The 16,288-nt window shown below is 39.9% G+C and overlaps 6 protein-coding genes across 9 annotated transcripts; 5 read left to right on the forward strand and 1 right to left on the reverse strand.

The window, feature by feature from the left end:
* Positions 1-56: 56 nt before the first annotated feature.
* Positions 57-858, reverse strand: LOC117575978 (putative OPA3-like protein CG13603). The gene is made up of 3 exons (XM_034260460.2): positions 633-858; positions 409-577; positions 57-347 (listed from the first exon to the last, which is right to left on the reverse strand). Exons 1-3 carry the CDS (start codon positions 766-768, stop codon positions 182-184), a joined length of 471 nt encoding a protein of 156 aa, XP_034116351.1. The 5' UTR covers positions 769-858; the 3' UTR covers positions 57-181.
* Positions 859-956: 98 nt separating this feature from the next.
* Positions 957-3,456, forward strand: LOC117575973 (uncharacterized). Its single transcript, XM_034260451.2, has 5 exons — positions 957-1,625; positions 1,738-2,553; positions 2,628-2,806; positions 2,870-3,063; positions 3,129-3,456. Exons 1-5 carry the CDS (start codon positions 1,062-1,064, stop codon positions 3,278-3,280), a joined length of 1,905 nt encoding a protein of 634 aa, XP_034116342.1. The 5' UTR covers positions 957-1,061; the 3' UTR covers positions 3,281-3,456.
* Positions 3,457-3,498: 42 nt separating this feature from the next.
* LOC117575976 (pyruvate kinase) lies at positions 3,499-7,739 on the forward strand. 3 transcript variants are annotated; one of them, XM_034260458.2, is made up of 4 exons: positions 3,499-3,645; positions 5,735-7,130; positions 7,192-7,348; positions 7,411-7,739. In XM_034260458.2, the coding sequence occupies exons 2-4, from the start codon at positions 5,756-5,758 to the stop codon at positions 7,421-7,423; spliced, it is 1,545 nt and encodes a 514-aa protein (XP_034116349.1). In that variant the 5' UTR covers positions 3,499-3,645; positions 5,735-5,755; the 3' UTR covers positions 7,424-7,739. The 3 variants fall into 3 exon arrangements, with proteins under 3 accessions (XP_034116349.1, XP_034116348.1, XP_034116347.1); XM_034260456.2 differs by lacking the exon at positions 3,499-3,645 and adding an exon at positions 4,989-5,211; XM_034260457.2 differs by lacking the exons at positions 3,499-3,645; positions 7,411-7,739 and adding an exon at positions 4,988-5,211 and having other exon boundaries at positions 7,192-7,352.
* Positions 7,740-7,791: 52 nt separating this feature from the next.
* On the forward strand, positions 7,792-10,061 carry LOC117575974 (pyruvate kinase-like). Of its 2 annotated transcripts, none has more exons than XM_034260452.2 (2): positions 7,792-8,005; positions 8,062-10,061. In XM_034260452.2, exon 2 carries the CDS (start codon positions 8,068-8,070, stop codon positions 9,892-9,894), a length of 1,827 nt encoding a protein of 608 aa, XP_034116343.1. In that variant the 5' UTR covers positions 7,792-8,005; positions 8,062-8,067; the 3' UTR covers positions 9,895-10,061. The 2 variants fall into 2 exon arrangements, with proteins under 2 accessions (XP_034116343.1, XP_034116344.1); XM_034260453.2 differs by having other exon boundaries at positions 8,065-10,061.
* A 241-nt stretch (positions 10,062-10,302) lies between these two features.
* Positions 10,303-14,291, forward strand: LOC117575971 (uncharacterized). Its single transcript, XM_034260450.2, has 7 exons — positions 10,303-11,581; positions 11,641-12,302; positions 12,359-12,547; positions 12,614-13,189; positions 13,246-13,764; positions 13,823-13,993; positions 14,059-14,291. The coding sequence occupies exons 1-7, from the start codon at positions 10,406-10,408 to the stop codon at positions 14,207-14,209; spliced, it is 3,444 nt and encodes a 1,147-aa protein (XP_034116341.1). The 5' UTR covers positions 10,303-10,405; the 3' UTR covers positions 14,210-14,291.
* Positions 14,292-14,392: 101 nt separating this feature from the next.
* On the forward strand, positions 14,393-15,793 carry LOC117574233 (protein suppressor of variegation 3-7). The gene is made up of 3 exons (XM_034257943.2): positions 14,393-14,580; positions 14,641-15,066; positions 15,126-15,793. Exons 1-3 carry the CDS (start codon positions 14,546-14,548, stop codon positions 15,643-15,645), a joined length of 981 nt encoding a protein of 326 aa, XP_034113834.1. The 5' UTR covers positions 14,393-14,545; the 3' UTR covers positions 15,646-15,793.
* Positions 15,794-16,288: the final 495 nt, after the last annotated feature.

Here is a 16,288-nt window from a genome sequence, read left to right on the forward strand (position 1 = left end):
TATAACTTGTTTAAGGCCAAATACAGCTAATTTACCAAGGGGGAAGGCGCCAAGGACCATTTTGCATACTCGAATTTAAATTTTTTTTATATGTATGTACTTGTATAGTGTTGACAGAAAAACATAAAACTATTTAGCTAAAGGTAATACAATGAACTGCGAAATGGCATCTAGACTTGTTCTACTCATCGACTGGTCTAATGTTCAATTGACTGAGCTTAACTTTCAGATTTTGTATTTCATGGACCTGTTCATTTACGCGATCATTTAAGGCTTCCAAATCACTGAACAGTTTTTGTCTTTGCTCTTTATGTTTATCGTGTTTTAGCTTATCATTTCGTGCCTGGCTAAGAAAACATATTGTATTAACTTAGTAATCAATTAATAAATTCTCAATACATAACTTACCGTGAAAATTCAAGGATAATAAGACTAACACCAATTGAAACTACGATTAGTTCACTTAATAAATTACTTCCGGTTTCAATAGCCATGGCTTGGTTCAATGGGGGCACATATTTCGGTTGATTCAGGCCTAACATTCTCATTTTCGATCGAACTCCAATCCAATGAAAGACTTAAAATTATATTAGCATAGTCGCGAGGACAGAAAAAAGGTTCAATATACTAACATTGAGCTGGGGGTGCAACGACGTAATTTCGGAATATTTTGTTTGAAGTTGCCTTCTGCTTGAGAAGCCTTGTAACGGGCTTGGTTATCTGTTTTACAAGTAAAAAGCCTAGCTTTGCTAACGGAAAGTAAACCATACTAAAATTTGCATATTCTCAAAATCAAATGACTTAATAATAATGGCAACCTAGCCTTCTGTAGTAATTTATGATAGTTACTTTGTGTTCTTAACTCAATTTAATAAAATAAAATAAGGAAAAACAATTTTAAACCAAAAAAATCACTAAAATTATGAACACGGTATATTTGGTAGATTTATCGACATTAAATAGAGCATTTTGAAGTCCCACTGGCGGCCACTCTGCTCCCTAAATTCTTTTACTTCAAATGAAATTGGGGGATTTTGGAGAACATTACTAACAAAGGAGTTATGGAAGGAGCTAGTTTGCTACCGGAAAAACCAGAAGGATTCTGCTTGGTGTGCTCAACGCAAACGAGCCTCGTTTGCCATCGATGTGGAGACTATTATTGCTCGAGGGAATGCCAGCTGAAGGATTGGCAACGTCACAGATACATTTGCTTCCCTATTCCGCCTTTGGTGCAACCCACGAGGTGCTCCATAATTGCAAGTATCAATACCGAAAATCTATGTACTAAAGACAATGCATATCCGCCGATAATAAAGCCAAATGAGCTAGTTTCACCTAATCGTGAAGTTGCAACGCCGTTTCCGATACCAATTCCGACTGCAGCCATAGTCATAAATAATAATTTAGCAGAATGCGATAAGGAAAATAACAAGGCGGCGGCCAGCAACATAACCCCAAAAAATGAAGCACATAGTAATGATGATCTGACGAATACTTCTCCGCCCGATGCAAACATTCCAAACGGTTCAAATGTCTATATCACTAGTTTTATTTCATCCAATCGCTGTATCATACGCGATGCCAGCGAATCTGCTGAGAAAGCATATTTTACAGTTTTGGAAAAGGTTTGTTGGGTTTTTAGATTATTTTATTGTGTTAGATATTAATATATCGCAACTCTTTTTAGTTTTTTGGATTGTGCGTGATATTTATTTTGATGATTTCAATATCTTTTAGGTAAACTCCTTATGTCAAAAGCTGCCCAGAAAATCAAAAATCAAATACGCAGAGTATGCACTTTGCAAATTTAATGGACGATACCATCGTGTCAAAAGTATAGATAGAAAGAACCCTTCACGCCTCCTTCTGTTGGATGAGGGCATTGTAAAGATGCTAAATCTAGTTGATATGCGTGAAATCGGCAGCGAGCTCGTGCAACTCCCTTATTGCTCCATGCAGGTGCAACTTGAAGATACACCCCATTTTCCTTACAATCCAAGCTTTTTACGCCCATTTGAATTCAAGCAATTGACAGCAACCTTTTTGTCAAATGGGCGTGTTGAGCTAAAGCAAAAAGATTCCCCAAAATCTTTAAACGAGCAGATTTCTGAATTCTTTAGTCATGGAAACACTTCTGATAAAAAATCTAACGAGAGTAAACAAGTTCCAGAAGCTATCAAAAACGAAGGTAATGGTACAAATTTACAATTTGAAAGTCCTCAGAATATCCGTAAGGCTGTTGCTATCGTCCACGACGCAAATACAAATAATTCCCAACCGAAAGTTAAGGAAGTCAATTCAACAATTAATCCAGAAGCTGTAAAAATGGATTCGCGTAAGGAAATGCAACCACAATTGAACGAAATTAAGTCACTTCCAATGTCGACTGCCGATGAAACTTGCACTCCTAAGGAGACGGAGAATAACAACCATACTACACCTAAACCTATAGAGAAATTGGTTAAAGAGCTGAATGATAATGAAAGTCCTTCTTCGCATTCAGCACAACAGTATGGTGCAGATTCAGCCAATGTGACTCCCGTGTTGTGCAGCGTAAGTAATATATATTTTTATGTAGAATTCTTGTCAAGAAATGTATTTGCTATATATTTTATCTTATTTACTAGCCCTTCGAAATGCAACGCCTTTATAATAAAAGCGGAGATGGATTGGATGCTTATATTGTGGAAAGCGCAAACGCTTCGCGGGGCATTATCGCTGCTTTCGACAAGCTAAATTTAGATGAGATATCTGAAATGCGCTTTCTTTTATCTAAATTCAGCGATCCGCGTCCTTATCGCCCTGTGTAAGCAATCAAATCAATATATCATTGTATGTACATTATGAAAATGTCTATTTTATGGATTAGCCTCAAGGAGTACGTGATCGCGTTATTTGAGCCAAACGGCTGGTGTCGTGCCAAAATCATGGACATTAAGGAAAACGTATATTCTGTGCTGTTCGTTGACTATGCTAAAGGGGCAACTGTTCCTGAGAATTCTATCCGTCGCTATCCAGTTGGGCTAGCAATGCCTTGCTATACAAGTATTTGCCTAATCGATGGTGAAAATCTATATTCGGATATTTTTCTATTAATATAAATAATAAATAGTTTCTTTTATCTTCAGGTTTCCCGCATAAGCCATCACAGCGACAAATTGATTTTTTGAACCAGAATTTAAAATTAAATACTATTCTTCATATTGACAGCGTCAGCTACTTGCAGGATATGGCTTTAATCAAGTGTAAAACATTAATTGACCAACTCAACAAGTTATAAAAAGCCATTTTTTTATTTTATAATATTTTATACTTTTAATGTGCCGTAGAAACTGCGAACATTTTTTTATACTATGAATTTTGTAATAATGATAATCTATCGATATTTGTATATTGTGCCGCTTTTATAAAGAGTATCGATACTACAAAATAAAACAAGTACTTCATACCACAATAATAGTTTGAATCCATGCGATGTATCGACCATATGTACTTACTAAAAAGTTCTTAGTCGCAAAACAGATCGCCCACAGCTCAGACTTGTGTATTGTGCGTGTATTGCAGCCTGTGCATTTAAAGTTTATTTTATTCCAAAACAGGCAATACATCTGTATACATTTTCGTCACTTTTAATATTCAAAAGAGGTAATTAAACTAAGTATAACTCATTCTTGTGCACAATTTATATGTGAAAAGATATTAACATATGCATGTTTATGTAAAGTAGCGGTGACTTCACATCGTAAGTGCGAAAGCGGCAAATTGTGAAAATTTGCCAAATAGCAAGTAGCTGGTGATTATGGTTGATGATGCAAAAGGTTTCGTCACGAAATTGAATCGTAGAGTAAATTGCTGATCACACATACACTCACAAACACGTTGATTTGCGCGGCAGCTTAGTGCGCTGGTAAGGAATATGTAAAGGTGAAATAGAAGTCATTCCATACAAAAGCGCACACACACATCCGCTTGTGTGTATGTGCACTGTATGTTTGGGTGTGTTTGTGCATACATACGCAAACACGCCATAGGAAAATGCATGGGTAATCTTCCAATTTTCTAATTCCATTGACCTTCCATAATTAGCTCTACATTTAAATAATTAATAAAAAAAAACATTATGCGAACATTGACGATGACTAATTAAATACTGATAATGTTAATACAAAATACCGGCTTCATTTAAGCAATGTCAAATTTAGCCGAATGTACGGACACTCATTCATTGGCACAATGTCCTTCGAGAGCGGGTTCAAGGGCAGAACGCTCACACACATACACCACAGTAAATAGCCTTTCATAATATGCGAAAGCACTTTCACTTTAATAAAACTTTCCTTGTAGCTGCGCCGTTTCAAAAAGCGCCGCAAGCAAAAAAGCTTTTGCTTTGCCGTTGTATGCGCACGCCTTTTATGCGTGAGTGACAAGTCAATCACCCCCGCAGTTCGTGTCTTTCACGTGCGTGCTGCATAATATGGAAAAGTTGTGCTTTATTCCCCATCCATATAATTTTTGTTGTAGAAGGTCGAAGCCGCGCTAATAATGCTAAGTTATTGCCGGTGTTCAGTCGTTGATAAGGAGATGTTAGTGTGTGTGGCTCTGTGTGTTTATAATTCGGGCAACCAACAGCTGATGATCAATTTTTTGTTTACACTCACAATCATACAATCGCACAAACACTCATTGTGCTCTCACACAGAACATATGTACGGTCAAATAGCCGGCTGACTAATCGCCAGTCGATGCCGTAGTCAGCAACGAAGAGTTTACTCGTCGTACAACTTGAAAGCTCTTTGCGTCAATCGGGTGGCTTTTAGGGGTAGCCTGTTGCCTTGGCGTTCTCTCGGCTCAAAGAGAGATAGGGAGCACGAGAGAGATTCATAGGTAGTCGGTTGGCTTTTTCAGTGGTCTCGTGGTTCGTGCTCACATTGCAATTACCGAGATTCTGAACGCGTTGCCAAATTTTCCACTAAACCTCGCTGTGACAGTCGAACATTTTCCGTCATTGTGTTAAAAGCAACGAGCGCAGTTTGCTTTACAAACGCACCAAATATTCTAGCCATACAACGCGTCGTTACTCTTTGCTGTTTGGTGCGTTTTACCCGTGTTGAAGCAAATTCGAAATATATTTTTCGCGGATTATACAGCGCCAATTTAGCGGGCCACAAAATGGTTAACGTAACAATTTATGATGAGGCACCACAACTCAAGGTAACTTGCTGCTCCGGCTTCCACTTCGACTTCGCGTACAGAATCCCCTGTGTCAATGTCATAGTTAATTTCACAATTGTGCTATCCATAAAGATATAAAAGATATGCCTGGTCTCTCATATCAGTAGCAATACTTTTTCATTTCGCCTCACGAATAAAACAAAATTATGCAACTTTTATGTGCTGCACATGCAAAAGTTGTATGTGTGTGTGTGAGTGACCTTCGGCAATGCAGCGCGACAGCGGCAGCGTCGTTGGCTATGCAAAATTTCTTCTTCCATCTGTCAGATTCACAAGAATGCTCTCTTCAGCTTTGTCTTTGTCTCTCTTACTCTCTCTCCCGTACGGGCTGGTGGGTGGTACGCTTTGCATCCACTTGCTCACTCTCCCACTCCTACAGTGTTTACTTTCAGTGATGGCATTTATCGATAAAACATTGGGTGACATCTTGTGGGCCATCAACAATTGCGATATGATATTGGAAATCGATAATCACAAATTCTTTGTTTATATTCTACCGTAGCCCAACGAAGTACCACAAAACATGGCAGCCGGAGCTGATTCCCAATTGGAGCACATGTGCCGTCTGCAGTTCGACTCGCCCGTTCCCCATGTGCGTCTCTCTGGCATTGTGTGCACCATTGGTCCCGCCTCCCGCAGCGTGGAGATGCTGGAGAAGATGATTGCCACCGGCATGAACGTGGCACGCATGAACTTCTCGCACGGCTCGCACGAATACCACGCTGAGACCGTGGCCAATGTGCGTCAGGCTGTTAAGAACTATTCGGCCAAGCTAGGCTATGAACATCCCGTTGCCATTGCTCTGGACACCAAGGGTCCTGAGATCCGTACTGGACTTATTGGTGGCAGCGGCACAGCTGAGATTGAACTGAAGAAGGGCGAGACAATCAAGTTGTCCACCAACAAGGACTTCCTTGAGAAGGGATCCCTGGAAGTTGTCTATGTTGACTATGAGAACATTGTCAATGTTGTCAAGCCCGGAAATCGCGTCTTTGTCGATGACGGTCTCATCTCTCTAGTAGTTCGTGAGGTGTCCAAGGACACCGTTGTGTGCGAGGTCGAGAATGGCGGAGCTCTCGGCTCACGCAAGGGCGTGAACTTGCCCGGCGTGCCAGTGGACTTGCCCGCTGTGTCCGAGAAAGACAAGTCTGACTTGCAGTTTGGTGTGGAGCAGGATGTGGACATGGTCTTTGCATCATTCATTCGCAACGCCGCGGCTCTGACCGAGATCCGCAAAGTACTGGGTGAGAAGGGCAAGAACATTAAGATTATCTCCAAAATCGAGAATCAGCAGGGCATGCACAATCTGGACGAAATCATTGAGGCCGGCGATGGTATCATGGTCGCTCGTGGCGATCTGGGCATTGAGATTCCTGCCGAGAAGGTTTTCTTGGCCCAAAAGGCGATGATTGCTCGCTGCAACAAGGCCGGTAAGCCCGTCATCTGCGCCACTCAGATGCTGGAGTCCATGGTGAAGAAGCCTCGTCCCACACGTGCGGAGATCTCCGATGTTGCCAACGCTGTGCTCGATGGCGCTGACTGCGTCATGTTGTCTGGCGAGACCGCCAAGGGCGAATATCCACTCGAGTGTGTGTTGACCATGGCCAAGACTTGCAAGGAGGCTGAGGCTGCTCTCTGGCACCAAAACCTGTTCGCTGATTTGGTGCGTGGCGCTTCTGCATCCACACTGGATGCTCCTCATGCTGCGGCTATTGCTGCCGTTGAGGCCGCCAACAAGGCCAAGGCTGCCGCTATTGTGGTGATCACCACCAGCGGCAAGTCAGCCTTCCTGGTGAGCAAGTATCGTCCACGTTGCCCCATTATTGCCGTCACCCGTTTTGCCCAGACAGCTCGTCAGGCCCATCTGTACCGTGGCCTGGTGCCACTTATCTACAAGGGTATGTTTGCGGATTTGTTGCATTTTTAATGCATCTATAATGTAGTTTTAAATTATTGTAGAACCTGCCCAAGGTGATTGGCTAAAGGATGTCGATGTGCGTGTGCAGTTCGGTCTGCAGGTCGGCAAGAAGAACGGCTTTATCAAGACCGGAGATTCTGTGGTCATTGTTACGGGCTGGAAGCAGGGCTCCGGCTTTACCAACACCATTCGTATTGTGTAAGTAGAATGATTTTCTAGTAATCGACAAAAGCACTATAAATTTACTCCTTCCTTTACAGTACCGTCGAATAAATCTGGACGTTGTTGCCAGAAATGAGTGGATGCAACACTGTTGCAGCGTTTTAAGCGCTGAGTGCTAGCGTCACTACTGTTATTAACCAAGTTAATTTATTACAAATATTGGAAACCAAGAAGAAAAAGCAAAACACGGAATATCGGAATACTAAATCGAAATTGGACACATTTACCCGCTGCTGAAGCGCCACAGATCGGCTCCCAAGTGTTGAGCCGTTCACACACAACAAACTCAGATATAATTTATGATTGTTAAATATAATGTTCTTCATAGTAACAAAGAGTAATAAACACTATCTATATATGTACAATATGTAACTGGGATTGTGTTTTCGTAAACAAGTTGCCAATGAAAGTTAATACTCAGAATAATACTTTAAAATTTGCTTTCAGTTTAAAATCGTCGACAGATCATTAAAATTCTTGTTTCTTCATTTTCGTTATAAGTTTGTCAAAATTTCGCTTTTTATTACATTCATTGCGCGGTCCGCAACACGCGGATCTTCGCCTCTGCATTCGGTGACGCCATGGACACATCAAGAGTGCCACAGTTACTCGAACGATGCCAAGACGACAAATGTAATGAACGAATCCAATCCTACTCTCATAAGTATTTGTTAATTTTTTCTTAACAGAAGGCTATGGTTAAACTCGATTGCGGACCTTTTACATCGCATATGGACTACAAATCCCGATTGCAGTTCAACGCGCCTAGCCTAGCTTATCCTCTGAGTGGAATAGTTTGTACTCTCGGCCCAGCTTCCAATGAATTCGAAGTAATAATAAAGCTAATCCAAGCCGGCATGCGCGTGATCCGTATGAATTTCTCACACGGATCGCACGAGTACCATTGTCGTGTTATAAAGGTGGCTCAGCAAGCCATCGAATGCTATGCCAAGCATATCGGAGTCTACAAGCCGGTGGCCATTGCTTTGGACACTAGAGGACCCGAAATACGTACGGGGCAAGTATCGGGTAACGATGCCACCTTAATCAATCTGACGCAGGGCGAAAGCATTAAATTGTCAACGAAGAAAGATTTAGAGACCAAATGTACAAAGGATATTTTATACGTTGATTACGATAATCTGCCAAAAATTGTAAAGCCCTGCGATATAGTGTATGTCGACGACGGACTTATAGGATTGCGTGTTAAGGAGGTATCTGGAGTTGAAGTGCTCTGTGAGATACTAAATAGCGCAAAGCTGGGCTCCCACAAAGGCGTCAATCTCCCTGGTCTGCCAATTGATTTGCCTAGTGTTAGTGAAAAAGATAAGAGCGATCTGCTATTTGGCGTAGAACATAATGTCGACCTGGTATTTGCTTCGTTCATACGATGTAAGAACGACCTCAAAGACATACGCGATGTAATGGGTACCAAGGGGAAGCACATAAAGATCATATCAAAAATTGAGAATCAGCAAGGCATGCAAAATATTGACGAGATCATTGCAGCATCAGATGGAATTATGGTGGCTCGTGGGGACCTAGGTATCGAGATTCCCACCGAGGATGTTTTGCTTGCCCAAAAGTCGATAATAGCCAAATGCAACAAAGCGGGAAAGCCTGTAATTTGTGCCACTCAGATGTTGGAGTCCATGGTGAGCAAGCCGCGTCCAACGCGTGCCGAAGCCTCTGATGTTGGCAACGCCATTTTTGATGGAGCCGACTGCGTAATGCTATCGGGTGAAACAGCCAAGGGAAAGTATCCTGTAGAGTGCGTCAAGTGCATGGCAAATATCTGTGCGAAGATCGAATCCGTGTTGTGGTACGAACATATTCAAAATGAGGTGAGAAGTGTTATTAAAAACTCTGGCCTAGATGGGCTCACCTCCATCACGTCCGGCATTGCCGAGATAGCATCTTTAGGTCAGGCTAAAGCTATAATTGTTGTCAGTTACTGCCCTGTAGTGGCACAATTGCTGAGCCAATATCGGCCCCGCTGCGCTATTATTATGCTCACACAGTGCCCGAGGGTGGCTCGACAGTCTGTGATATTCCGAGGCATTTTTCCGATCGTCATCGAAGAAATGGTGAATGGGTGTAACGACTTTGGCAGCATTTTGTCATCCGGCATCAAGCAAATGGTAATGATGCAACTTGTTGACGTAGACAAGGATGTAAAACTAATGACCGTCGATGCTTTGCAAGCGAAAAAGATATCTTTCCGTCTTTTGACCGTCAAACATAAGTCTACCCAAGCCAAATGCCAGGAAACTATTCAGGCTCAAGCTAAAGGCATAAAGGCGCGCTCAATGAAAAGTGATATAATTAAAAAGTGTAAAAAGCAGACAGATAAAACCAAATCCACTGAACAGATTGAAAAGTGTAAAAAACTGGCTGAAAGAAGGAAACACCGAGAGCAGGCCAAAAAGGAACGGGAAGAGAAAAAAAACGCGGAGGCTAGAGACAGAATTTGTAAAAAATTATTGAGCCAAGCCAAAAAGCACAAAGATGATGACAAATAAATGTTCCAAATATTGTGTATTTCAAAATCTTTGCGTGATAAATTGTAACAATCAAATTGAAGATGTTTTTGATTGCACTGAAACAAGTGTTTCAAACGTTCATTCAAAAGATTAATGTTCTCTAGAAAATAGTTTAAATAAAGTTGTGCGATACAAATATTTAAGGATAGATTTAATAATCTAGATATGTAGATGGTATTCTTTCGAGAACATTTTAAAATTGCGAAATTCTTGTATTCTAGTTTTAATTTAAACATTGTTTTTTTTTAAAACAAACTATTTTTTTTTGCGTAGCGAATTCTCCCATCACTAACACAATATATAAAGAATATACTAACTGCGGAAGTATAAGATTTTGGTAGTTTTTTTTTTTTGAAAACTAGTATATTGTGAAATTCAAGTTGCGGTCACGCTGCTGGTGAAATAAATATGCAACAGATGATTTCATTACAATTGTAACAGTTAGTAAGGACGGACTAAGTAAATATCGTTAGAATTGCTTCCGTTCAAAATGGCATTGCCGTCGACAAAAGCAACAACAGCGACGACAACACACGCAGTTGTGCAGGCTATTGAGACCTATATTCAGAACCAGAATCTGCTAGGAGAGATCGCTGAACTGGACGAGTTGCTGAATGATGTGATTGATTTACACAAGGATAACGAATTGGCGCTTAAACGTGTCGTGCAATGCATCTACAATTTGCTTCAGACCAACAATAAGCACAACGTTAAATTCGGCGCTAAAGTCTTTCACAAACTCATTGCAATTGTTGTTGCCAACAACAAGAGTTTCGGCCGTCAGCTGGTGGCCAACGTGTTAATTTGTGTACAGATTTATGCTCGTAAATTCCCCCGAATTGATGGCAAATTCCTGCTACAACAGCTCTGGGCTTTGAGTTTGAGTAACGAGCGCCAGCCAAATGCCGCCCAAATCCTGGTGTATTTGTTTGACGACTTTGTTCGCCAGCTGGGTGTAGAGTGTGTTTGCTGCTGCAATGAACTCCAGCTGGTTATCAAAGGTTTACTGCAGTCCGAGGGTCGTGAGTTTCGCAAGGCAGCCTACTTTCTAATGAGGAAACTGAATAATTTCAGCAGCGATGTAAAAGCACTTGATACTCTGATTTGTACAGAGCAACAGTGGTCCTCATATGTGACCATAATGGAGAGCTTGGAGGAGCAACAGTCGCATTTAATGCTGCCAACACTTGCTACTTTGATGCCGCGCATCACATGCCGATCCAAGAGTAATCTAGATAACGAATGGATCACCTGGGTGCGCATTTTGTATGCGAGACTGCTGCAGGACAATAACATATTGGTGCTTCGCTGGACTGTTGAATACTTCTTAACCCATTTTGGTGCGTCTCAATTGTGTCAGGTCAATTTGCTGCCCGAATTTCTGGCAGCAACAAACAGAACACAACTCTACAATGTGGAATGTTACATTGTGCCTACCTTCAAGATCAATAATTTTGTGCCCCAAGAAGAGATGTATGTATTTTTGCGAGCCCTTGCCACTGTTCCTTGGCACTCAGTTCCTCTGCTCTTTTGGCTAAACCACATAACACCTCAAAGTGGCACAATTTCTAAAAAAATTCTGTTCAAGCTAAGCTCACGGGTACGCACTTTAAGAAATACAAAGTTAAGAAGAATCGCCAATAATCGTGTATTTGAAATCTTCGAGGTGAGTTTATCTCTCGGACTGTGAACAACATTTTCTAACATTTTTACTCCCTTCAATAGGAAACTATCAACAGCTTGACTTTGCGTGATTATTTGGTGTTCATCGAGACTATTTTTAATGTCAATGATGGATATTACCGTGATCATGAACGCTTGATAATAAAGCTACAAAATTGCGAGAGTATTGACGAAGATATATTATTAAGTAAACGTTCCTACGAAATAATTGTAGATGATTCCCATATCAACCTCTTAGTACCTGAGCTCATTCGACACCTTGACAGACTTCCAAAGAAACTCCATGGATGGTGGCGTTTGTTTCCATTATTTCATTTAAATCACTTGGATCCAAGTGTACAGAAGATGTGCTGGAACTTTTATAGAACTCAATACGATGTGAAGTCTGACATATTACAAAAAGGCAGCGACCTCGAAAACGTGCAAGAACATTTAATTTGCCAACTCGACTGTCAAACGAAAGAGGAAAAATCGTTTGTAAAGGAGAAGTGTGTGGATTGGTTTGTCGAGGCAAATCTGCAATGCTGGAGTCAAATTCAAGAGTTACATTTGAAGCCTCTTGAACTTCTAGAACGTGGAACGAGAGCAACATTTGTGTGGTTAGCACAACTGTTGAATGACACTGACACACCAGTCGAAGATAACGAGAATATATTTAATGCTTTATTAAATATGCTGCAGAAATATAAAAACTCTGAATACGCGTAAGTTAAAATAGTTTTCAATTTAAGTTGACTATTAATTACTCCAATATTCACAGAGTGAAAGCACTATTAAATTATGCATCTAAACATATGAATGATGTTGATATTCAGAAACTGGCTGAAAAGATTCTTAACTATCGATGCCAACACACATCCAAGGCACTTTTAGCAAATGTAAAAACATTAGGAGTTTCCTCGGTTGTGGAAGGAATTCTTATTGGTGACATCAGTACTGGAGACGCACGGTAAGTAAACTGCTATTTTTTTTTGTAGAGTAACCACTGATTTGAATTGATGAACTTGAATTGCAGAATTGAGGCAGCTTATACCGACAGCATCGTGCAGAATCCTTTTGATGAAATAGTTATACGAGATCAATACATTTGGTTTGGTATGCAACAGCCGGATGAAGAAGTAAATGCAATTAGTGATCAACTGCTACTCGTCAATAAACAGTTGACAGAAAAAAAGCCCCGATATTTTGAGAATTGTAGAGAGCACAGACTAAAGATGAGGATCGCGAGAGCATTGTTACTGATGCAGGGCCATATTAATTGGTCACAAGAGTTGTGGAATACATTATTGGCTCCCTGTGATCAGCTAAATATAAGCTACATGTATGAGTGCCTCGTGGCCACGCTTTTGCCGAGCCTTCAATACTTATTGGAACAAATACAGCAAATAGAACAACTGAAGCCAACTCAGCAAGTTTCGATAATTTCCGTAATTCACCTATATTGCTTGCACAACTGGAAAAACCTTCAAACGGACGACTTGGAAAAAATCTCCAGTTTCCTGTTGCCTCATACGATGGGAGCTCATTTTCAAACACGTCTCCTGGCTCAGTTAGTTTTACATAAGATTGCCGTAAAATGTAAAACTTCAGGGTAAGATAATGAATTAAACTTTCGTATATCTATACAGTTGACTATTGCATTTTTAGCATACATGTGCCCAATATCGAAGTTTTGAGGTCAGGCATAGCAATGACATTGGGATCGAAATTAACTAAGTTTGAGCAGGAAACTCGCATTATCTTATCCGACGTCATGTTGCACCCTGCTACTTCCGCAGATCTTATCTTATATATGACAAATGCGCCATTTGATGAGTACGATAAAACAATCAACATCCCAGATAATATTAAAATAAACATCGATGCCTATCGAAAGACGGTAATAACTAGAAAGAATCCACTAACCGTAGCACATCAATTGCCAATGGAAATGACCAATTTAAATGTACAGAGAAAGGCGAATCCTGTTAATGATATATTTAACACGAATGAAAATATTACAAAAGAAGCGACGCCAGCAGAACAAAATCTTATTGTGGTAGCCTCCCTAATAGATAAATTACCCAATCTAGGAGGATTGGCTCGCACCAGTGAGGTGTTGGGAGTGACAACATTGGTAGTAGGTTCCAAGTCTATTGTTGACAAAACCGATTTTACAAATTTAAGGTAAGCAAAGGTTTAAAACTATTTAAAATAAAGCTAATGCGATAATCTTTCACTACAGCATGACTGCCGAGAAGAGCCTAAATATATTGGAAGTAAAGCCCGATAATCTTTCTGAATTCCTCATTAATAAACAGTCTATGGGATACAAAATTGTTGGTGCAGAGCAAACAGCTCATAGCGTTAGTTTTGTTGATTTTAAATTTCCAGAGAAATGCATTTTATTGTTGGGGTAAAACTAGTTTTAAAATTGTTTCCGCTCAAGTGCCTTAATAATTGGACTTTTTATTCTTGCAGTCATGAAAAACATGGAATTTCTGTTGATTTGATTGCCCTCTTGGATTTTGCTGTCGAAATCCCGCAATTTGGTGTGGTGCGGTCTCTAAATGTTCACGTGACTGGTTCTTTGTTTATTTGGGAATATTGCAAGCAGCATTTAAATAAATAAATGCTGAGTAAATGATTATTTTAATTTCATTGAAGCCTTTCATAAATAAATGTATATATTTATATACTATCCTCATTATTTTAGAATTTTGGTGAGATGCCGTTATTTAATCATTACATACAATACTTGTTATTAATGGAATTTTAAAAATGCATAGCTTTTTTGAATCTACGGGATCGCTTGGCGCCACTCATTGTGTCTATAATCGATAATCGATACAGCTGCACGAAACGCATTGAAATCGATATGTCGATGCTCACGCCTATCGGTTAACCATGTATCGATGCTATTTGTGAATAAATAATAACATAAATAGCGCAGACACACGAGCAAAACATGAGTTTTTCTGAAAATTCATCTGATTCCGACTGGTAAGCCTTTCTCTTTTGGAGAATGCAACTTGATTATAAAGTATGGTGCCCTACAAATAGGAAAGAGACGAAAATAAAAGTGAAACTCAACAGTAGCACTGGAAGTGGAAAGCAGAAATACAGCCAAAAGTTCTGTGAGAAGTGGCTGAGCCTCTTCGATCCGTGGTTAAAGCGTTCAGCTGATGATCCCAACAAGCCCTTCTGCCGAGCCTGTCAGTGCCGACTGGATTGCAATCGTTGCCACCTAGTGAGACATGAGCGCACCACGAAACATAAGCGTAATCTTGAGTCACTAATAACAAAAGGCGAAGGGGCTGTGCGAAAGGAGTTGAGTGTTCGCCAGGAGCGTAGCAAATATTACCACCAACGAAAGCGAGCGCTGAAACAGGCTCTGAAGCAGGAGCAGGTGGAGCAGACAGATAATAATAATCCATTAGAGGATCTGACGTCAGTTTTAGTAAATACCGAGGGAGTCATAGAAGAAAGGTGCGCATCTGATTTCCATTGCATTCTTTTTTTATTCATATTTATCAACTATTTTGTAGCTTACAAAATTTTGAAGTTATTGAGACAAGGCCCCAAGAAACGCCACCAACTCCTTTACTGACCACAACTCAGCCAGTATCAAGCAACCATAGAACACCAATCAAAACGAGTCCACGGGTGACTGACTCAACATCTAATCGTAAGGAAGGTCTCAAGCTACTAATGCAAATTCAACAAGATAAGAACGAGTTAATGGAATCCTTTCGTGAGTTAATAGGAGTTCAACTACCACATGCGCCCCCTCGAGAAAAGAATCATGTAGACCTGTTCTTTGAAAGTGTTAGCTCAAGTGTCAAAGCTCTTTCGCCGAAACTTGTAGCTGAGGCCAAGATGCGTGTATCGCAGCTGATTTGCGAACTGGAGCTACGAGCGCTGAAGGATAATAATAGTACAAAAGGCGATTCGACAGATGTTGAAATGTCAATGGTAAACAATACTTGTTTAACAGATCAACAAGTTAGTACCAAACAGCATGGTATTTCTCATCATCCTCAATTTGGAGGTCTGACGAGGTCGTAAACCCATAAATAATATTACGTCATTAGGATAACTAGGACTAATTTTTGTATAGATATTTTAAATAAATTTGTAAATTAACTATAAGTACAACTATTGATGTATCGATGGTTTTTAAATCATGCTTTTGTGCAGCTAGATATGTAAAAAGTTACAACTTAACTAATATTGTGTTCTTTAAATAAATTTGTAAGAGTTCAAATTTATCAATTAAGTTTTTTTAAATGTTTTCTTTCTTTAGTATTTTTTCGTGTGACCGCAAAAATCAAAATACATGTAAAGAAATCCGATAACTATTAATCGATTATGTTAATTAACAGTTGCTGCGTTCCAATTCTATTGAGTGCTGTTACAGTTATAATAATTTGACGTAACTGTTGAATTTAAATTTATGTTTTTTTTTTCATTTGTCTTAAACATTACGAAATTCGTAAACTGCGTAGGTTACATGCTTATTTATAAATGAATTGTTAACTTACCCCAAAGAACTTGCACAAATATATTACCACAATTGTATTTGTTGAACGAACGGTTAATTTGCAAAGTTTATGAGAATGTAATAAATGACGCGCGCGCTTTCACGAAATTGCAAGCGAATTGCATTTGTATTATGTATATTCATATATTAATATTTTGCACATATCAC

The sequence above is a fragment of the Drosophila albomicans genome, chromosome 2R (genome assembly GCF_009650485.2).
Source record: "Drosophila albomicans strain 15112-1751.03 chromosome 2R, ASM965048v2, whole genome shotgun sequence".
Lineage (NCBI taxonomy): Eukaryota > Metazoa > Arthropoda > Insecta > Diptera > Drosophilidae > Drosophila > Drosophila albomicans.